The sequence below is a fragment of the Pelmatolapia mariae genome, linkage group LG3_W (assembly GCF_036321145.2).
Source record: "Pelmatolapia mariae isolate MD_Pm_ZW linkage group LG3_W, Pm_UMD_F_2, whole genome shotgun sequence".
NCBI lineage: Eukaryota > Metazoa > Chordata > Actinopteri > Cichliformes > Cichlidae > Pelmatolapia > Pelmatolapia mariae.
In genome coordinates, this window is record NC_086229.1 from 17,828,088 (window position 1) to 17,851,550 (window position 23,463).

The 23,463-nt window shown below is 39.1% G+C and overlaps 1 protein-coding gene and 1 long non-coding RNA gene across 2 annotated transcripts in view; both read right to left on the reverse strand.

The window, feature by feature from the left end:
- Nucleotides 1-698: 698 nt before the first annotated feature.
- The window catches only part of LOC134621068 (interferon-induced protein 44-like), a 35,747-nt gene continuing 12,982 nt past the window's right edge, over nt 699-23,463 (reverse strand). The window contains exon 6 of the mRNA XM_063467490.1: nt 699-877. Within this exon, the coding sequence (XP_063323560.1) occupies nt 713-877 (165 nt within the window). The 3' untranslated portion in view covers nt 699-712. The remainder of the gene's footprint in view (nt 878-23,463) is intronic.
- Nucleotides 15,819-20,187, reverse strand: LOC134616185 (uncharacterized). The gene is made up of 8 exons (XR_010091429.1): nt 19,988-20,187; nt 17,977-18,172; nt 17,765-17,878; nt 17,405-17,610; nt 16,774-16,896; nt 16,429-16,560; nt 16,223-16,324; nt 15,819-16,080 (listed from the first exon to the last, which is right to left on the reverse strand). It is a non-coding gene; the product is annotated as an uncharacterized LOC134616185 (long non-coding RNA).

Consider the following 23,463-nt stretch of genomic DNA (forward strand, 5'->3'; position numbering starts at 1 on the left):
TGAAACGTGTTTTTTTTTTTTCAAATTGATCACACTCAGTCATATCAGCTTTCAGTAACAACTTCCTGATTCCTCTGGACCCAGTGGAGGTGGTGAGTGACAGGAGAATGGTGGCTAAGCTGTCATCCCGGATGGACAACATCTCCCACCTCATGCAGGAGACTGTGACAGCACTGAGCAGCTCCTTCAGTGGGAGACTGCGGCACCCACGGTGTGGGACGGAGAGATTTCGCAGGTCTTTCCTCCCCACTGCTGTCAGACTCCACAACAAAGACTTTTGCAGCTGATCAAACACACACATCCACACATGTGCAATAAGACTGCTATATGTGCAATTCTTCTTCTGACGAAGTTGTGTTTTTGTATTTTCCTACTCAGTTGTATATAGTATTTGTATTTCTATTTTATTCTATTGTATATATTATTCTATTCTATTTTATTCTATTGTATATAGTATTTTATTTTATTTTATTGTGTGTTTTCTAATTTCTGCTACATAACTTTGCACTTTTGCTGTAACAAAACAAATTTCCCACCTGTGGGACTAATAAAGGTCATCTTATCTTATCTTATCTTCTCTTATTTTTATTTTATCTGGTAATTAACATCAACCTGTGTGGAAAAAGTGACTCTTATTGTACTGGGATTATGTATTATTCATCGAGTGTATTAGATCACTGTGTATGTCTGAAACTGTCAGGAATGTGTCAGTTTATAATTTAGAGTCAATGAAGTCTTCTCCCAGGTCAATCATCATTCTCAGTGCGCTCAGGATCAAAGTGTCGATGTCGTCATTCAGTTGTGTTTCTTCACTGTAGTTCTTCACAGGAAGGATGAAGTTAAGCGGGATCCCCAGTTTTGAGCTCAGATCTCCCATCTGAGTTTTTACAGAAACAAATAAATTACTGTAAGATCTGAGTACAGGTATCAATGTAATGTTGAATTTTTCCAGCTAAAATTCACCTTTCTCTTCATGAGCTTGCTTTTGTACGTATTCTTCAGGTCCTTTTCAGTTTCAGGACAGGCCTCATCAAATTTGGTAAGAACAGCTAACTGGGGAATACCTGGCAACATGAGATGTTTTCTGATTAATTTTCCCCCAAAATTCTGAGGAATATTTACTATACATACAATTTGCACAACAACAACAATAGTGTTTCACTCTGATTGTCTTTCAGCAGAGACTGTATCCATATTTAACCAGGTATAGTAATAAATTTTTTGTTACCAGACATTTTAAGACAACCAAGTCTAATGCAGAACGTCAGCAATGTTTTTCATGCACATGCATTTGTTTTCTATTACAAGTAAAGTGTTAGAATAAATAGTCAAGATGTTCTTTAAATGCACTGTAAGTCTGTTACACGCTCAGTCCCCTCTTACACAAGTCGCTGGCTGTCTCTCTGATGGCTTTCATCTTCTGTAACACTGAGCTGTTAATTTCTGTTGTGTTACCAGAGTAGAGACAAACCACAACATGAACTCTGTCCTCTGGAGAAGGTGAAGGGTTGTAGCCAGAATCAGACGTGGACAATGGAGACGCAGGGTTGAACTGCAATATGTTACAAAGATCATAAGCAGTCATTGTAAACGATAACAAGAATCTCAATAATAACATGAATGAAAAAGACGATGCAAATCTGTATTTTTTTAAAAAACTTGAATAAATTCATCAATATGTTATTTACTTTTTTGATTACAAAATATCATGAAGAAAATTTGAGAGTTTTACTTAAAGAGTAAACAAAGTTCAGTTTGATGATTGTACCTTATAACCCTGTGCTGTTTACAGAGTCATAATTCCTTTGCTGATCTCCCTCTGCGCTGTCACTCTTGGAGCTTTGCACACTCCCTTTATCCCTCAGTTTCCATTCCAACGCATGTGTAGGTTTAGGTTTAACTCCTCTCTGGGTTGTCGTGCTGGAAATGGTCCCTGTTTCTCACTGGTCCTCTTGAAGCCTTCTCTCCTGGTCTCAGTCTGCATCTGCACCTCAGTCTCTCCTTCCATACTAATCCACCTATAATTTAAAAAATGAAAGCCAGCCCCGAAAAACTCTCTTTTGCCACATGACCCTTGTCATGTGGCAACTTAACACAATTAGAGATGCGCAATAAAGTTGCACCTTCTCTCTTAAAAATTTCAGGGCATCTCCCCTGGAGTAGCTTCGCTCCAGGCCTGTAACCCTGTGTTAAAAAACCCCAAAATAAAACACACACATTAGCGAGTGGTGTGTCCTGCTGTAAACCAAGTGATTAAATCACATGAACAGCCCTCTGCTCTAGAAACAGTGATGTAGATGTTAGCACAGTGCATCTGTATGCACACTTACTCACAGTGACCTTTGCATTGTAAACAATACAAGGTCATAAATAACACACCGCTGGTAAATTCATAGACACAGAAAGTGGCAATGAAAAGGTTAAGTCGGCAAGGCCCAAAGCTCATGCAGACTAGGATGCTGCTGTCACCTTTCCGCTCCCGTAAAAAAAAAAAAAAACATATATACATACGTACATCTACCCTTTTGTCACATCTGGTTGGAGGTAGGTGCAATCTTGCATACTGGTGTCAGGTCAGTCAAGCTTTTGTCAGTCCAGTCAGTTCCCCATTTTTATTGCTGATAGTGGAATCTCTCATGTCACATTGAGTTTCTACTGCCAGCAATATGACGTCATTTCAAGAAAGAAAAAGAAGAATTTAGACTGGATTATCTCGGTGAATCCTTTTAGGGACTTTTTATCTGATTGTGTCCCAAATACGTGGCTTTCTCCAGAGCCAATGTTAATGTGGAGAAGCTCAGTTCGCAATTGTTTCTGACAAAATGAGATGTAGCGTTTTCAGTTCCAATTGTGCAGGCCTGCTTAAATGACAGACATTATCAAACAAAACTCTTTGTGCACTGTGAAAGTAAAAAAGAAAAAGAAAAAAAGGCATAGTTAAGTCATGAAGCATGCTCTTCATCTTAGGCGGGTAAATCAAACAAAAACTAATAGGCAGGTTCACCTTGGTAACAAAAGAAAATGTATCAGCCAGATAAATCCCCAAAACATTCATCCATCAGCCCCACACACACCGCACAACCCTAATGAGTTTCTTGCCATGTAACCAGGTGTGTGCCATGGAAAAACTTTCCCCACACATCAGAAACAAGAAATTTCATAATCTATTAGTTTCCACTCATCTGACCCCCCTGCAGCATTCTGTTCACCCCTGCTATAATTCAGTCATCTTCCCCCAAAACAATACTAGTTCACTAGTCTATGTTTCACTTCTCCACCTACTAAGTCAGTTGTTCCCAAACTGTTTTTGCTGGGCCCCCTTTGTTTTACAAGAACCCCACCCCCATACACGCACACGCGCACCTGCACACAAACACAGCCATATTTTGTTCTATTGCGGTTTATTTCACACCTCAAACATTTAGTAAATAAGCAAATACAAGTAATCTGCAATAAATTACAGGTAGTAAGAAAATAAACTACTAACTCTTTTACGCTGCGTCCGCACCTACACGCGTATTTTTGAAAACGCAGCTGTTTCGTCCACACGTAAACGGTGTTTGGAATCACCGAAAAGGAAGATTTTTTTAAAACTCCTTTTTTGCATTTACGTGTGGACGAGGAATACAGAGTTCATCACGCAACGTCACGTTATTGTTAACATGAGATGAATTGCAGAATGGCAGATAGAGACAAAATACTGTTAATCTGACCATCTACAGGTTTTACACGCTTACATATACACACGCAGTTACTGTCCCTCCATTTAGAAAGGCAGAGGCGTCACGGTGTGATTACCCAGATAGCAAGACGACATTGAATCTATGTTGATTTTTCATCCGAACCGTCGTACATGGTCGGGGTTGAAATGCCAATGTTGTAACAACATTGAAATACTGTGGTAAACCGACGGTCTTACTATAGGGACGTTGTAACAATGTTGATTTACCGTTGTATTTTTGTCATTGATATTTGATCTATTTGTAGTCGACCAGGTGACAACAACAACGTCGAGAAAACGTCTATTTATAGTTGACGATCATTCGGCTCTGGTCACCATCAAAAACCATCGATTTGTAGTTGAGCATTAAATTGCATTGCAACTGATCAGGTATAAAGTACCAGAGAAAGTAGATTTATTGTTCACTTGTTATCAATGACTTGGTCTAGTTCACCAGCTTTAAAAAATCGTGTCTACGTGCAATTTATGTATAGTTGACCGGGAAATTAAAGCAGCGATCACTTGGACTATTCCGCAGCACCCCTCTCACATTGGTACATCCCCCCAGGTATTCATTGTCTTCTACAGTAGAGCGGGACATTTGATTTACTCTCAGCGGAATTGACCGGAGAAGGCATCAGGTCATGCACTGCACTGGCCTGCACCACGATTAGTATAAGGTAAGAATGAATGATTTTTTTTTCCTACTCGTTATTTCCATGTTTGCATTTGAATAACATTAAAAAACTCGTTAATGTTGTACATTAACAAGTTTTTTACTGTTATTTACGTTGCTCCCACAAAATGTGGGAGCCCGAAATTGTGTCTACTTCTTACAATCCGGCAACAAATAAATTGCACTGCGAACAAAGTATATCAACAAAGAAAACATTTTCGTGTCATAATTTCTTCGTAATATTCCCTTACAAAGCTAGCTTTAACGCTTCGAGGTTTCCTTTGTTCTTGCCGTCGCCTCGGCGCTTGACCCAGACTTTCGCTCTGTAGTTGCTTAGTACTACAAAAAATTCTAAATCTGTGATATATGATTGATAAACGTAATGGTAACTGTATAAATGTGTTCAAGGACTTTGTTACTTTTAATGATTGGAGAGCACCCGCTTCAATTCACACTCAATTCAAACTTTACGTTGCACGCTCACGTAACTTTACGTTGCGTGCTCACCTAACTTTACGTTGCACGCTCACCTACCAATTGCGTTTGCACCTTTCGTCCACACGTAAACAGCGTTTTTGGTCACTGAAAATGGAGATTTCTAAAAACGCCTGCCAGGGTGGATATTTTCGAAAACTCCCGTTTTTGCATTTATGTGTGGACGAGAAAAATGGAGAAAACGCAGCGTCAAAGGTCTGCGCCAATTTTGACGTCACACTGTGCGCCACGTTTTTGTCTCGGTGCCATGAATTCCTACAATGGCAGACTTAGACAAAATACTGTTAATTTTAGTATATTCAGTGTTTAAATGCTTACATATACACACACAGTAACTGTCCCTTCACACATAGGACTAAGTGAACACTGTGATACGTCTGACCTTCAGTCCGAAGCTGAAACTCAGACCAGTCATAAAAGAAAGCACAAGTAAAACTTTTTTTATTCTCAAACATATCTTTGATTGTTAAGAATTTATAATCTTGTCTTTTGTACATATCTGTGATGCTTGAATACTGCAATATAACCACATAATATAGTCCAAAAAGTGTAAGTTTGTAAACTTTTTAAAAATGCAAAGCCATGTACACTTGTGCACTTCAAAAATTCCTTGTATACTGCACCTTCTTGCACATGTCCGTTTCCTGTGTGCGATGTTATAAATCAAACTGTAACTTTAGGAAAAAATATGCCAAAAGAACATTTGTAATTACTTATGAACTTTTTCTACTTATTTCTTTAGACCAAATCCCCTGTACACATATAGTGACTCAGAGGATGAGCAGCCCACAAAAAAACGGTTTCCCCAGGCACCTCGAGTGAAAATACCAGGTAATAAAATAATGTCTAGTGTCTGTGTACATATCTGTGTGTGACACATGGAAACTTTTTGGACAAGTTGTCTGTATTCTTAAATACTTTAAAAAATTTATCTTTTTCTAAACAGCCCTCACCACTCCGCAGTCTTCCCCCCAGCCCACTGACAGCAGGCATCATAATGCCCCTCCCAACTTCCAGCACCTTTCGCCACTCTGGCCAACACGTTCTCACTCCCAACTCGTCAAATGTGTGACGCATGGTCAGGCTCCCTCTGCTTCACTTATCGACGCGCAGGGTACCCCCCTGGCGTCGAGAATTGACGTGCAGGGTCCTCTCATTGAATACTATAGCGCTCCCTAAACGTTGTTTATTGACGACAAGAGATTGCCGTGGAAGAGTCTGTTGTCCGTATATTTATACATTTCCGAAATCACATTGTAGTGACGTGTACTGAACACAATATATTATATAATGTAAACAACTACCTGAGAAACAGCAGATACAGCAGCTAAATTAATTATAGGCTATTACTTTTGTATCGTTTATTGCATTTATGGAGGGAGAGGTGTATGCTGGGTAATGGCACAGCTAGCGACACGGTGACTTTATTCACCCGCTTCGGCTGTTATCAGTCCATATAATGGGCGTTATTAGCAGAAATCAGTCCCATAGATGTGGGCCATCCACCTGCTAGATTGTTCAGAAGGTTGTTATCATCCATCCAGATGGAGGATCACTAACAGGAGCGTGGGAAGACTCCAGAATCCACTCTGGCTGGAATCCGGTGGATACAGCAGTGTTACAGGTAAGACCATTTAAACGGACAGCGTTTATAGAATGACTATTAAAAGTCAGCGAGTGTCAATAATGTTAATGTGGTTATGTTAGTAATACACCGAGTGCTAATATAACAGCTTTAAGATGCATTTGTAGATATTATTACGTGTTTTACCGTCTTTATGGTGCTAGCTTAAAGTTACGGTGTAAACGTTAGCTTATATTGTAGTAAAGCTGTTACTGTTGAAACGATGTTGGGACAGAAATATTAGCTTCTGTCATGACTGATGAAGTTACTAGTTAATAAAGTTTCCAGTAAAGTGATTAATCGCAGCCACAGATTAACAGTAAATATCCCGATTAGCTTCAATGCATCTGTAATAAATATGTGCACGTTTCAGTGCTTCGTTTAAACTGTATGATACTTATACTGACCCAGGGTCAGTGTAAATACAATCCTAGCTGTGTGAACAAAGCTATGGGCAGAAATCTGTGCCATCAGAAACTGAATTTGAATAAGTTAAATTTGAATTTGAATTACTCAGATTGAATCTGAATTGTAACTTGAATGAAAGCTTTTGAAAACTGAATTTGAATTAGTCTAATTTGAAATTGAATTTATGGTTTGAAAATGAATTGATTTGCTTTGAAACTGCATTTTATCCTTTAAAAATTCAGCTCTCGAATAATTTCAGATTCACTTCTCACCATTCAGTTTCAGTTCTACAATTCAATTTCAGTTCCAAAATTCAGTTTTTTGGGACTTACATCCGGTTCCGGTTCAAGCGCAGATTAATAGAACTACAGACTGATAGCGTTACTGACGGAATCTACAGCGTCTTGAGCTGAATTAAGACTTCAGAAGTCATTCGTCATGTCGAATGACCAGCGGATAAACTCTCAGGTTGGTAATAAATGTATTACATGTATAAGAACAAGCGTCATGTTAACAATTGATAGCCGTACAGTAACCTTTATGCTTATTGTAGCTGTTAGCTAAAAACGCTAATTTAGCGTAGTTTGCCCTGGATTCAGCTTTGACAAACAAATATGATCGACTGTTTCCAGTAGAATTCCAAAGTTGTCATCTTGTACCCTGTCAGAGCCCTGTATGCTTGCAGAGACCCCTACAGTAAGGAAACATGCAAAACAGTGTCCAAACCTTTGTATTTGAGCTTTATTTATGTCTTACACAGCATCCCAACTCTTTAGCTAACTTAATAACTTTAGCTAAAGTGAATAGTTAGTCTTATTCATTAGTGCAGCGTTACTGGATCACCTCTGTTTGAAGTGATATAATATGATATACAACTATCACTGTGTTTAACTACCATAATAATTCTTAGCGTACTGAGTGCATGCTTATTAGTTGTTTTTTTAAAAAACATACTGCTCCATTGCTATGTTTGACAGGCTGAAGTTGTCGGGTCACCTCCTAAATCGGCCATCTTTTACAGGTGTTTTTGTGCCAGAAATGGAGTGTCCACTGAAGACTGAAGATACTGAATCTCTACGCCGTGCCATTGATCCCTCCTGTGCCTTCATCTAGACAAGAGACATTAACTTAACCACTCTCACATGCTCTGTACCTACATCACCTTCCCTGACAGTCGTAGCTTGGCTCATCTGAGGGTGAAATTATAAGAATGTGTTATTTTGCAAAGTGCTCTCTAGGGTTCCTAAATAAAATATGGCATTGAGGTCATTTCTTTTGAATTAATCCCTTCTTCTGAAATATAAGAACCTCTCCTGGTTTAAATGGCACTTTCTGTTCCTTACTTCCTGTTCCACTCCCAAACCCAAATAGATGCTGACAAGCTGACACAGTAATATGGAAGAGGGAGAGAAGCTGGAAAGGACTACTACAAATAAACCCAATGCCTAACAATGAAAAATGTAAAATAAGAACAATAATAATAATAAAGATAAAAGATGAAGTAACAAGTTTGTTGTTTTTTTGTTTATTCCAAATGATCATCCAGATGTCTGTGACATGTGATGACAAACACCATAATGGAAGGCCTTAGTCATCACATGCTTAAACTCATCATATATTTTTGCATATGCTGAACAGGCAGTCAGACATGCTGTAACTGTGGGGTAGAAAACTGCATGAACACCATACAGCAGGGGTCTCAAACTCCAGTCCTCGAGGGCATGGAAAAGTTGCATGACACCGGCTCTCGAGGACTGGAGTTTGAGACCCCTGTCATATTCCATATGACAGGTGTGGTTGAACTGCATGAAGACTCTGAAGTTTCTCTTCTCTTCTGGCAGGACAGGAATGTGGCCTTGTCCTGTGAGCCACCGTAAGGATGTACTTAGAGTAGAACTGGACTGTCACCGGCCTCAGGCTCTTCACCTTTTCAAAGACAAAGCAGTCATTTAGATAAAATATTAGATATTGTTTACCTGTAAATGCACAAAGAGAATTTAGAAATATAATTATTGTCAAGAGTGAACAAGCACTGATAGTGTAATTTACAGCTGTGGCCAAACGTTTAGAGAATGAGAAGTGTTGTTTGTTTATTTATAAAGTTTGCTGTTTCAGTGATGGTTATATATATTATTATATTGCTTCAAACAGAGGTGATCAAGTAACGCTGCACTAATGAATTAGACTAACTATTCACTTTAGCTAAAGTTATTAAGTTAGCTAAAGAGTTGGGATGCTGTGTAAGACATAAATAAAGCTCAAATACAAAGGTTTGGACAGCGTTTTGCATGTTTCCCTACTGTAGGGGTCTCTGCAAGCATACAGGGCTCTGACAGGGTACAAGATGACAACTTTGGAATTCTACTAGAAACAGTCGATCATATTTGTTTGTCAAAGCTGAATCCAGGGCAAACTACGCTAAATTAGCGTTTTTAGCTAGCAGATACAATAAGCATAAAGGTTACTGTACGGCGATCATTTGTTAACATGACGCTTGTTCTTATACATGTAATACATTTATTACCAACCTGAGAGTTTATCCGCTGGTCATTCGACATGACGAATGACTTCTGAAGTCTTAATTCAGCTCCAGACGCTGTAGATTCCCGTCAGTAACGCTATCAGTCTGTAGTTCTATTAATCTGCGCTTGAACCGGAACCGGAAGTAAGTCCCAAAAAACTGAATTTTGGAACTGAAATTGAATTGTAGAACTGAAACTGAATGGTGAGAAGTGAATCTGAAATTATTCGAGAGCTGAATTTTTAAAGGATAAAATGCAGTTTCAAAGCAAATCAATTCATTTTCAAACCATAAATTCAATTTCAAATTAGACTAATTCAAATTCAGTTTTCAAAAGCTTTCATTCAAGTTACAATTCAGATTCAATCTGAGCAATTCAAATTCAAATTTAACTTATTCAAATTCAGTTTCTGATGGCACAGATTTCTGCCCATACAAAGCCTGGCTCCTTTAATCCTGCATGACAAACCTCAGGATGCAGGTTATTATTACTCTTTCCTGCTGGCACACCTGAGAGTCAGCTAGAAACTTACAGTGACGTGGACATCATGCAAAGACTGCCAGACTCTGTAATACTGTAAATGATCAGTGACTCAGGTTAACACTAAACTTTAAACAGTACCTCTGTGTCTCTGTGTGTGCTGAACATCTGGAATCAGGATTTCATTCAGGCTGCATTGACTGTGGGACTTTTCTCTGTTTAAAACAGGTTGAAGACGGCTCAGAAACATTTGAAGATTAAAATTTAGCGTCATGGCTGCTCGTGGTGTGTAAAGCTTCTACTCAGCTGTATTTTTGTTACTAATTTATGTTTGTTGTTGCTTAACACAGATTTCAGAAGAGCAAATATGAGCACTGTTGCTTAATCCTTAATAGTTTAAAGCAGGACTGGATTGGAAATAAAAAAAAATCCAGTTTCTTCTTCCACATAAGTTTCATTTGTCAGTGTGGGACTGCTGAGTCACCTGAAGAACTCATTTCATTCTCCATGATGTTCATTTACAGAAATGTTTCACAGGAACTGATTCCTCCCAAAGGGTGAACTAGTGTGTTTCCATAATGATATGTTTTTCATATCTCGTTATGAATGTACTTCTTAAATGAAGGCAAGTGTTTGTCCTTTTTTGTTCCTCAGGTACAGTACGTGATATTAAGGGCAGGCGGTCATCACTGGGGGAAGAAAAGAAGCAGACGTACTTCCAAGAGGGAGCTACAGTGAGGACACAGCCTGGTCACTGAGGTCAGAGGTCAGAATCTGAAACAGGTTTATATTCTAGGGGTTATAAAAAATTCTAAATGTATTTATAAAGAAACCTTTAAATAATATTTTAAATAATAATCATAATTATGATTATTATTAGAAATATCAAACATTTAAGTGGATTTTCTGTCACACATATTGTGTTAGCCCTGCGATAACTGGCAGCCTGTCCTGTCTTTGTCCTGTATCAGCTGGGATAGGCTTCATCCTCCCGTGACCTTGAATTGGATACATTGTATTCCAATTATGTAATCTCATCATTTACAAACTCAAGGTATCCAATCAAAATATAAGCATTAATGGTAAAAATGGGAAAGCAGAAATAAGTGTGACATGAATGTAAATGTGTGAGTTGACATAGAGGACAGCTACATGTAGTCTGAAAAACCTTTGTTGTCAAGTTTGTAGGTCCATCACGAGACATTCTTACATAGAAGAGTCTGTTAAAGTCTCTAACTCAGTGAAGCATTATTGTTCCAGTCTGTTTGGATAAATATAGTAAGCTGATGTTTGTGCATTTATTGACACATTTTCTTAAGTGCTTATCCAGTTCAGGATCACAGTGGAGCTGCAGCTGGATATGTTCAGTAAAGAAACCTTACAAAAGTTAACATAAACCTGCATCTCTGTACGTTGTTGTCCACAGGATGAGAAAATCAAACTGGAAGACTGTGGAACATGTTAATAAATGTTTGTGTTTATGCCTGTGTCTTTCACAGGAGGCACTGAAAGGTTTCCCTAATAGTTCCTGGTGAATCAAAGCAGAACCATAAAGGTTGCTGGACTGCATGATGGCCTTACCCCTGAGCAGTCATCCTGTTAAAGGAGGAACCAGTTAGAAGCTGTTTTTCAAAGTAGCTGAGCAGATTTCATCTCAAGTAAGCGATTAACTGTTTGTTTGTTTGTTCTGCCACTTAAAGAGCATTTAAGGACGTCTTTTGAGTGTTTAGTTGAATTAATTCTACTGGCTCTCATGGTCATTTGTGATTATGGACATATTTTTCATGTTTTCAACCATTTAGTAAATTCTATCTATTTAGTAATATCTGTCAGCTATAAAATATAATATAAATATAAAAATATCTAAATATCTCCTGCCCTTTATATTTTAATGATGTAAGACCAGATGTCTGTTATCGTGTTACATTAGCATTCCTCACATATCAATGAGATGCTGTACAGTACAATCCTACTGACACAGCAGAGGGATAACGACGGCTATTTAACATCGTTACACGACACATTCGAGCTGCATGATGCAGACAAAGTGACTAAATCATCTTTTTGTGGTTTATTGTCTTCAAACCAGCAGACAAAGCCGATGGCAGAAGATGTTTGGAGAAGAACTTCAGGCCGTGGACTGAAAAGGTATTTTTTTCTTGTTATCAAAAGACATTTGGAGTGACGGCTTCTACAGCTGTGCTGATGTGAAGCTTACAGTCTAAGAAATGACAGTGTTGATATTCAGCACAAAGAGAAAAGCTCACTTGTTTGAATTTATTTACAATCATAGTTTTTATACATTCTGACTGTAAACAGCTTTTACAGCTTTGATATTGTTTGACACTCGATGTCAGGTGATGGTATTTAATTTAAAGGTTTCTATGTCCCAATGAGCCATTTACACTGACCAGTGTTTCACTTTAACTGTAACACATTCATTTTTTAGATCCAACATTTCTAAGAGAAATAACTGAATGTAAAAAATGGCAGCACTCAGACCAGGTTTATAGAGATATATGCATGCATTTAGTCATCTAGTCCTGGCAGACCCACCCTTTCCTCCCAAGTTAACTGCAACCCAAAAGAACTAGTGGGGCTATTTACACATTCACAACCAGTGTGGGGTAAAAAGAGCCACTAAAAACCTGTCAGCCTGCACAGCTACAGATGTGCTAAAAGCTATAAGAGTTAGAAGCTCTGCTTATGGAGAAACTTTCTAAGCCTAACAGAGGACAGGTACTCCTGCCCAATTAACATGATATAACCCCACATACAGCCCAGCCATAAAGTGAACCAAGTCATTTGGTTAAAGACAGCATGGGACCAAATGCATGTAACCAGCCTGCACCAACCTGACATTTCTTCCTCCTAAAGCCACTAGTTCCCACACTGGAGTTCCCCGACACTGTGTTAACTGTACTGAGCTTGTATCAACAGTTGCAGCAGGCTAAGCTACCTGAGAGACTGCATTGAACAATTGTTTCTATCTTAATGGTTTCAGCTCAGATGTTCTGCTTTTTCCTTTCAGTAGATCAAAGCAGCTCGTGCTCTGTCTGCTTCCATTCTGATGGCAAGAAGAAGAATGCTTCAGCGAAGTGGCGTTCATGGTCTCAGTGGACAGTCATGGTCACACACTGCATGTGGTTTTAAAAGCAACATGTCTGTTCACCACAACAATGGAGATGTGTAATATTAGTGCAGCTACGGTTTGTTCTTGAACATCAGTTTTGTTTTCTACTTTGACCACTTAGAACAAAAAAAGTGTTGTTTTCAGATTCTTTCTTATAAATCTGTAAAGCACCTGTTCATTTTTATTACAATTAGTTTCACATAAATGTTAGTGTTTCCTTTATGATCTTTTAATGCTTACACTACACTGTACACGTCTACATTAGAGACATTTCTGTTACCTATGTATGAGACTGGGCTGCTTGACTACGATTTGGAAATGGATGCAAAATCACACAGATCGTGCTATTGTTTGTTTTTTAATATGATGGACCTAACACAGGAGGTATCTGATTAAGCAAAGATTAGTCCGATCCCATTTCTACCTGTCTCTACCGTTTCAACATTTCACTGAAGTTTGCTCAACTGTAACTGTCAGGATATATATTTATTCCAGCTCTCATAGGGCAAAGAAATGACTCAGACTTGTCAAATGTTCTTTGACTTGATACACAATATGAAGTTTTTCTTACAAATAAAACTATAATGACAAACATGAACAGCTGTGCTTATTTCTGAGACATGATTTTTTTTTAATGTGTTCATATTTAGACATTTGTATGCTGAAACTGTAATGGTGAACCTGAGGTGATGATCAGCAGAAGGCAAATATATATCAATATAAAACAATATTGAAGTAATGTCTTTACCCTGTGCAGCATGTGGACGCTGTGCACACAATCACCTTATTCACTGTAGTAAACGTGCACCGCTAGCTCACGTGATTGACTGTCTCCATGGTTACATCGTATATTATTAGCTATGTAAACAGCTTCCAAAGATACCGCCATAGCTCTCTGCAGCTGTAACACTTTCGCACTTTACAAATCATTTCACGTTTTTGATAGGTATGGATAAAGAATGTGTTTTAAAGACATGCTAGGCTGTTGCTATGGTGGTTGCTGTGGACTTGGGTGGACCGCGTCCGATTCCTGTTATTAGCTGTCCGCCGTAGGAAGGCTGCGTTCCGTTTAGAAGTAGCGACAGTCTGTCGTAACTCGAACTCAAACCCCGCTTTGTTCTGTAATTAAAGGGCTTTTACAGCCGTTCATGACACGCACGCACACACACATAAAACACTTTGCCTCACCATGAGAATGCAACTTTATTAAAACAGTTAAAGTATCTGATATAGGATAGAAAAACGAAGCAACCAGAGATTTAATGGTGAAGACTCTGGGTTCTGTAGTTCACGTTTTACAGTCCTGAATGACTCACTGCACATCCATATAATTTATTGAAGAGGAGTTTAGAATGCACTTTACATTTAGACTGTTGCTGTTTAATTTTTTACATTGTTACCATGTCATGAATAAGGTTCACCTGCTGGGGTTTGATGGATCAGCTGGACAATACAGTCAAAGACAGACTTCACCCATCATATGCAAGAATCCTAGTTGGATTTTTGTTTTCACTCATATTTTAGAACCAAATATTGAAAACAATTCTGACAGACTGGATACCTGGTCAGGGTGTACATTACCTTGTACTCAAGCATCCCAGGACAGAGCCCTGCCCCACCATGAGCCTGGGTGGATACGTGGTTATAATATAAAATGACTGATACTGAATATGAATATTTCATGAAAATCAAATTATAATATGAATTCCTAGGTGTTTGTTATATCCAGCAAGAGATTGATTACATATGTCTGAATTGTTAACCCTAACCCTAGCTCAACAGACCACAATGCCCTGGACTGTCACTGGACATTACATGCTGTGAACATAAGTAGCTTTGATCACAGTTTATGTTGTAAAAGAGAAGGAATATTGAATATTGAAAAAAAGATCAACATTGTGATATTATGTCTTCCAAACTGACCAGAAACATGCTTGTCAGACTCTCACAGCACAGGATCAGACTCACTGTGCATGACGGCTCAGGCCAATAATGTTTGTTAGATTGTCAGTTGTTTAGTGCTTCAGTACAGTTAGGGTCACCATCTCTATTTCAGTATAATTAATATGCAGAAAACACTAGAAGTTGATTGTCTTCCAATATTCTAACATAATTAGAAAACTTTGACTTTGTAAGTACATATTGTTACAGTCCTAATGCCAGTATGATTCTTCATAACTCCTGCTTTGAAATACTGAACTTTAAAATTGACCTGATGAAAGATAATTTACAGTGGCAGTCTGTCAGGATAATTCTGACTATAAGATCCCTGTATTAATCTGAATCCTTCTGCAATGTGCTGTGAATGAATGCTGATGCAACTGACTGTGTGAAAGCTGTTAATAAAATGAATCTGTGACACATGCAACACATTCACAGAGGAAGAGGACACAAAGGGAGGACACGCAGAGGCTGTGTTAAAGTCAGAAATCCAAATCTTTAGTCAAAAACAGGCGGCGGTTACAAACAGGAAGACAAGCAGTCTATCAAACAGTCTACAGGGTCAAACATGCAGAGAATTCAAACAGCAGTAAAAAAATAACTGGACACTGAAAAACTTAAAGCAATGTGTGACGCAATAAAAGGAAGCAGCGCAGTATATTCACTGAATTATCATCAATTACAAAAGAGAAAAACGACGATTTCTACGGATTATTTGCTTAATTGCAGTTAAGAGTGTGGCTGGTAAAGATGGAAACATACAGAATGTAAACTGTGTGAGTTTGGTGAACTTTGTTAGTAACAAATGAGGTAAAAAAAACCCAAAACAGACAAAAGACAGAAAGAGGCTCTAAGTATTCATTAATAATTAGAAAGCATCTAAACATTCTGGTCGTGGATTTTTACAGTCTTAGTTCCGCTCGCTGTCATTATTATAATCATCATGATCAATGGCGAGGTCATGAGGTGGGCGGGGCTGTCTCTGGTGATGAAACCATGAAGGAACAGCATCTGGCACGTGTTGCTGAAACATCCCAGTACACTGGTGTAGTTTCCTCTCCAGCTGTTCGACATTTGACACTTCAACATTAAGGGGAAGAAGAAGAAACAGTGTTAGGTCAGGTGACCACATGGTTTCTAAAATAACTGACAGGAAGTAACCAGGCCGTTAGAAATGGATGGCATGTGTTTAGAGTTACTGTAGTTAGGTAACTCTACTTACCAAAAGCAAAGCTGCTGAATGTTGCAGGAACATGCTCATGTGTGGTGGTCATTCAGTGCTGCTCCGGCAGGTTAGACAGTCCAAGACTGATATCCTGCCCATCTGAGAGTTTGAAAACACACATGCAACGATTTAATTGTATTACAGTCAAAGTGGGATGTTCATTTTTGTCCTTTAAAAATGTTTGTGTATTTGAAAGCACTAACATTTTATGATGACTCGGATCGTCTCTCTCTAAGAGTGTCTCCTTTAAAGGGGAGACAAGTGTATCCACTGATCCACGTCACTTTACCTGGATGATGACTCCTCTCTCCCTCACCCAGAAACTGGAGATTTACCTACATCATTACAAAAACATCAAAAACTTCTCCCTTTGATTCCATTTCTCCATTCCTGCTGAACATCAGGCAACAAATATCTCAATAAATCACAGTAAAATGTAAAGCACATATTTTCTCTGCTTTGTCTAACCTCTGCAGAGCCTCTGTCAAGAAAAACAAATCTGTAAGCATAAAACAAATACACATTTCATAACACGTCACCGGACAAACCTCGGTCAGTTGATTTCCTCTGTGCAGTGCAGACGAGCATCAGTCAGCAAGTCAAGGTGGTGAGATGGACTCGTGTCCTTTGTGACTCTGCTAGTTCTTCTGAGGAAACACCACCGTCACCATCTGTGAGGATGGATAGATAGATAGATAAGATAGATAAGATAGATAAGATAGATAAGATAGATAGATTTCATTTAACAATTGCAACTGAAAGAAATTAAATATTGAACAAAAATATATTGTCACATTCTTCATTCTCAAATACAAATTTCACAAAGTAAATTTTTAATTAACAGAAAAAATATGAATTACAAAAAATAATTGTATATTATTAAAATATTATGCAACTGTGACCAAAGTCTGAATCTTCATTACAGTACTGTGGACTTACTGCTTGTATAATAGTGATAAACTTTAGGGGAGATCATGATGACAGAAAACTGTAAACAACACTCTGAAGTCAAGCTGCTTTTCTTGTTTCTGTGACCTCAGCACGCTGACAGACTTGAAGTTGCTACAGATTTTAAAAAGTGATAATTACAGGGAAGAAACTTCTCTTTTTCATCGCTTTAATCAAACATTTGATGCCTCAGCTGTCTTGGTCCTATAGCATTCTGCAACTACAACTAACCTGAGGAGGCTTGGATTTGGCTGCAGGTGCCCCTGTATATCCTTCTCAGCAGCACACATGTGGGTACAATTTAATCACACTTCTTCCTGAACTTTGCTTCATCACAAGACTAAAGGTGGCATCCCGTGTCACAGTCTTATCATCATCCAATTGGAGAAGAAACATTTACAGGTCTCCTGGTTTTGTTTTCTGATCCTGCAAAAAGACTGAGGACAACAAAGCCCAGAGAACACGAGATACACAATATCCAACATTCAGACTCAACAGCCTCCATAAATGAAGAGCATCACGTTGGTCCAGTTATACTAGATATAAGCATACTTCACATTACTGTGTATGAATAATAATCAAGAGACAAACTTTGAAGATGCAGAGCATGATGTCCCATCATCAGTCTGTAAACAAATATCCACCAGGCTTCTTTGTTGGCAGAGGTGATGATTCTCCCATCAGGGATCAGTAGCATGTATTAACCTGTGGTATAAGCAGCAGTCACTGAAATATTACTGTTTCAGATATGAAATCTGCCACATAAAAGCCAGGGTGGGAGGGATCTCTGCAAACTGACTTACCTCTGCAAGTGTGAGGCTGTTCCTCCAGCCTCAACAAAAATCTGACTCTCCAGTCACAGACAAACAAAAAAACTCCAGCTGGGAGATAGAAAACGCTGCCTGGGTCTTGCTGGATGTTGCTGGTCAGAGTCCACACATTAGCAGAGTGCTTCTTGGTCCCACTGACCCATGTGGACAGTGACTGTGGAGAACTGTTCTGGAAAACAGAAAAGAGAAGTAAAATGACAAAAAGCCAAATTTCCACAAAGACTCTCTTAGAATCAGCAATCAGAAAATCATTGGTTCATATTACAATTAAATATGACCAGGCTCCTTAAATGTAAGCAGTTAAGATCTGATTTGATTTACATTCTTCACACAGCACATGTGTCCAGGCTGTCAGGTAAACATAGAATTAATCTCAGGTAACATGACTCAGAGTAGAGATTCAGTAAGAAAGATTGCTAGCTCTAATATTATTACCACACCAACAGCTCAGATTTCTAGAAGTATTTAAACAAATGTCAGTCTATCCATTCATTTTCTTCTGAATATTCAATTCAGGTTCACAGTGGGGGGGTGGGGGGGTATCATGGAATTTTGTAAATAAAGTCTGCAACACAGAAAGAGCTGTGATCAAGCTATTTATTACTGCGCGCAGGAGAGCCAACACACATCAAACATCACAGTTCACAGTCATGCCAGCTCTGCCACAGAAGTCGTGCTCCTACTCCTTTATGCATTCCAAGGAAGAGGGAGGAAGTTACAACAGATCATACTACACTTCACGCGCCTCGCTATGAAACCTAACGGATCAATGGTTAAGCTGTTTTGTGCCCTTGGCCTTATCAGCGCCTCTAAAGGGAGTTGTTTTCTCAAACTGCTGACGCTGAAGTAAGTTCATCTAGTTTTAGAAACTTTCACTGAACAGTCTATAAGAGTGTCACAACTAAGCACTTAAATACCTTAAATGAGAATAATAGAAAATTTCTATTAGAGCCTGTCCCAGTAGTCATAGGTAGAGCACACCTGGACAGGTACCAGTCTGTCAAAGGACTAATAGAGAGACAGACATCAGAGTAACAAATCGATTTAAAATTAATGTAAGCTTGCTGCAGCTGTATGTATGAACATGTGTTTCTGTGCTCTCAGTCCACCTCTCAGGAACCTGGAATTCATTTTAAGTCTACTTTAAACAGACCTCACAAAAGGCTGATGTGGCTGGATCAGTAGTCTGATTTAAGTACGATGCCTTTGGCCAGGGATTAATCTGGTACATCGCTTCACTGCAGTCTTACATATTATCCCCACACCTGAATAAAAAATATTGATATTTACAAATAACACATTCAGCTGATGCAGCCTGACTCAATCTGATTCCAGATGTTCAGCACACACAGAGACACAGAGGGACTGTTTAAAGTTTAGTGTTAACCTGAGTCACTGATCATTTACAGTATTACAGAGTCTGTCAGTCTTTGCATGATGTCCACGTCACTGTAAGTTTCTAGCTGACTCTCAAGTGTGACAGGTGTGCCAGCAGGAAAGAGTAATAATAACCTGCATCCTGAGGTTTGTCATGCAGGATTAAAGGAGCCAGGCTTTGTTCACACAGCTAGGATTGTATTTTACACTGACCCTGGGTCAGTATAAGTATCATACAGTTTAAACGAAGCACTGAAACGTGCACATATTTATTACAGATGCATTGAAGCTAATCGGGATATTTACTGTTAATCTGTGGCTGCGATTAATCACTTTACTGGAAACTTTAGTAACTTCATCAGTCATGACAGAAGCTAATATTTCTGTCCCAACATCGTTTCAACAGTAACAGCTTTACTACAATATAAGCTAACGTTTACACCGTAACTTTAAGCTAGCACCATAAAGACGGTAAAACACGTAATATGCATCTTAAAGCTGTTATATTAGCACTCGGTGTATTACTAACATAACCACATTAACATTATTGACACTCGCTGACTTTTAATAGTCATTCTATAAATGCTGTCCGGTTAAATGGTCTTACCTGTAACACTGCTGTATCCACCGGATTCCAGCCAGAGTGGATTCTGGAGTCTTCCCACGCTCCAGTTAGTGATCCTCCATCTGGATGGATGATAACAACCTTCTGAACAATCTAGCAGGTGGATGGCCCATATCTATGGGACTGATTTCTGCTAATAACGCCCATTGTATGGACTGATAACAGCCGAAGCGGGTGAATAAAGTCACCCAGTCGCTAGCTGTGCCATTACCCAGCATACACCTCTCCCTGTATCCCCTGTATCCCCCCCTTTGTCCCTCCTTGGGGGGATACTCCCACTGGGTTTAAATCTGGGACTCTCGGCCATTTGACCTTAGAACTGAAGAAGCTTCTCGGATGAGAGGTGAAACGTCTTCAAGCAACTTAAAGAAGTCCAGACGCTTTTCTTTGCAAACTCCTTTGACGTCAATAAACAACGTTTAGGAAGCGCTATAGTATTCAATAGGAGGACCCTGCACGTCAATTCTCGACGCGAGGGGGGTACCCTGCGCGTCGATAAGTGAAGCAGAAGGAGCCTGACCATGCGTCACACATTCGACGAGTTGGGAGTGAGAACGTGTTGCTCTGGCAGAACACTCCAAACGACACAGCTTTGCAATCTCCCCAGCATGCAGAGTCTGATGTTGAGGCCTTCCCTATAGATGGTATGCTTTTAAAGTTGTTTTAAAGCTGAATCACAATGTCATTGTGCACTTATCTTCAAAACACCAGTTTATACTCCTGAATGTCATCTTGTTGTGATTTGTTTTTCTGTAGATTCCAGAGACTCTGTGAGGCCACTACTACAAGGCAAGTTCGAACATCTTAGAATTTCAGATTTTACATGGTATAAATGGTAAATGGCCTATATTTGTACAGCGCTTTAACTAGTCCCTAAGGACCCCAAAGCGCTTTACACATTCAGTTATCCACCCATTCACACACACATTCACGCACTGGTGATGGCAAGCTACATATACAAATATCATATATATGTGACAGGCAAAAACTAGCAAACACTTTTAGCAGTTAAAACAACTAATACTTGAATGCAGAATGTTACACCATCACTTATGGATATATTAGTTTTTCGCCTCTCACTGCTTAAGCCATTAATATTTCTGGAATTGTTCTTTGAAACAGATGTGACCTCACAAAAGATATTAACTATGCTGTCAGACCTGACGAGATCTCTTAACGAACTCTGTGAGGAGGTCAGAGCCATCTGCAATACCAGCTCCAATGAATCGGTAGATGCTGGGGTACTCCCTTTGGATTTGCCCTTGCACAACATTGAGGGGCTAAACAATGCAGAGGCAGCTCTTCAATCGCAAGAGGCAAATAAGGCAATGGTAAGTATATAAAGCTTATGTACACTTTGTAACTATAAAGTGTAATAGCTGTCAGATGTGATTTAAATGCATAACAACGGCATACACACAAGCACTTGCATACACATTTAAGACATGAGACACGCTAATTCCATCTCTTAAAATGTGTCTATAGGTGAGACGCTTTGCCTTGATTGGAGGGACCACACTGGAGGTGCAAGTCCGCCGTGTAATGGCTTATGCCATCACAAACGAGCTGGCCTCGGTACTAAACTGGGCAGGGAAAAAAACAAAGGACCAGACGAAGCAAAAAAGGGCATTTAAAGATACTGCGCTGTGCAGATGCATATTTGGTAAGTTTTACCGTTTATTGTAGTTTTATGAGCCTAAAGTGAACAATAAAGGGATCAATTGATCTGCTGGGTGTGTTTCACATGTCCTATGTCCGGTTTTTGCTATATTACTTTGTCTTTTTTAATAACAAGACTTTCATGTCTGGTTAATCTGGAGATGGAGTCTTTGGTCTTCAGCTTGTTTAGTCCTCGGGTTGTAGTTTGTACAGCCCGAGGACCCCATGTTTATTTTGTTTTAAAGGATGCACGGCACACCATGCTAAGACTTATCACTTTTTCCGCTCATAGCTCTTTGGGAATCAAATGCGGCAGTTTGCAGATTTACGCCTGGTGACTTTCATGTTTATCAGCCTAGGAGTTTACATACTTTCTCCCTGCTGAAGACAGATAACAAGAGCTTATTCATGTGCTCTAATTCACTTTTTTTGTTTGTGTGTGTGTGTATTTTTGTCCTAGATGGCCTGACGCAGGCCCACCTGACTGAGGGTGGCTGTGGCTCAGGTGGTAGAGCAGATCAGCTACTGATCGGAAGGTCGGTGGTTCGATTCTTGGCTTCCCCGATCTGCATGTCAAGTATCCTTGGGCAAGATACTAACCCCAAATTGCCCTCCGATGCGTTCATCGGAGTACGAATGTGTGTGAATGCAGGTTAGTTTGCACTGTGTTTAGAAGTGCTTGTACGAGTGGGTGTGATTGGGTGAATGAGGCATGTTGTATAGAGCGCTTTGAGTACTCCGGGAGAGTAGAAAAGCGCTATATAAGAATCAGTCCATTTACCATTTACGCAGCAGTTAGGGGCAAACTCTATGTCAGAGTTTGTCTTTGCACAGGCAGTGCAGAAATGGCTCCGATACGCCCCAGACCGTTTGGGTGGCGCAGGACGCACATCATCCATCCCCATCCCAGAGTAAAAACTACAAAGTTATGTTAAAATATAAATGTAAATAGAAAACTGTGTTTTAATAAAGTATTTAGCAAACGAAACATGTCTATTGACCTTTTTTTGTTTAGTTTTTTTTTTCCCTGTTACATCACATGCAATGCTTTCTTATTTTAGGATATTAATATTGACATGTTACATTGTGAGACATTTGATTTTTATAAAGGGTGTCCAGTTTGAGGAATAAGTGCAATTATGTGTTTAGGTGGTTTAAGTATTGATGGAAACATGCAGTAGTTTAGTATTGGTTAAAATAACTATAAAGAAAGTAGATTACCAGTCATGATTTAACTGTTGTTTTAATAAAGAACAACTGTGCGAAAGAGGTGGAAAATCAACACCATAGCTCAACAGTGTTTCAATATCAGAATCTGACATTGTTTCAATGTCAACAGTATTCGAAAATAGAACGTCGAATCAATGTCAGGTTTCAACATTGATTCAACATCAAAACCTGACGTTGTTTCAACGTTAAAAATGGGTGCAAGAGTGACGTTGGGTCAACGTCACACTTCAACGTTGCTTCAATGACGTCGCCTGATATTGACTCAACATTGTTTCAATGTTTCCTTGCTATCTGGGTATTTTACATGTAGTTTTTTTTTTCCTGTGTAATAATATTCAACATTGCTATCAATACATTTTTCAAATAATGCCTCTCTGTGCAAAATGGGTTTAAAAACATAGGGATACTGTTAGTCCGTGATTTAGACAGGGGGAACAAATCGTGGCAGGATGAGCCTGATACTATTTGTATCCCACTGTAACTTTACTGTATAAAGAGCTAACATCTCCAAAATGTCAGGAGTAGTTAGTCATTACAACAAGGGTTTGTGAACTAAAAATCAAGAATGT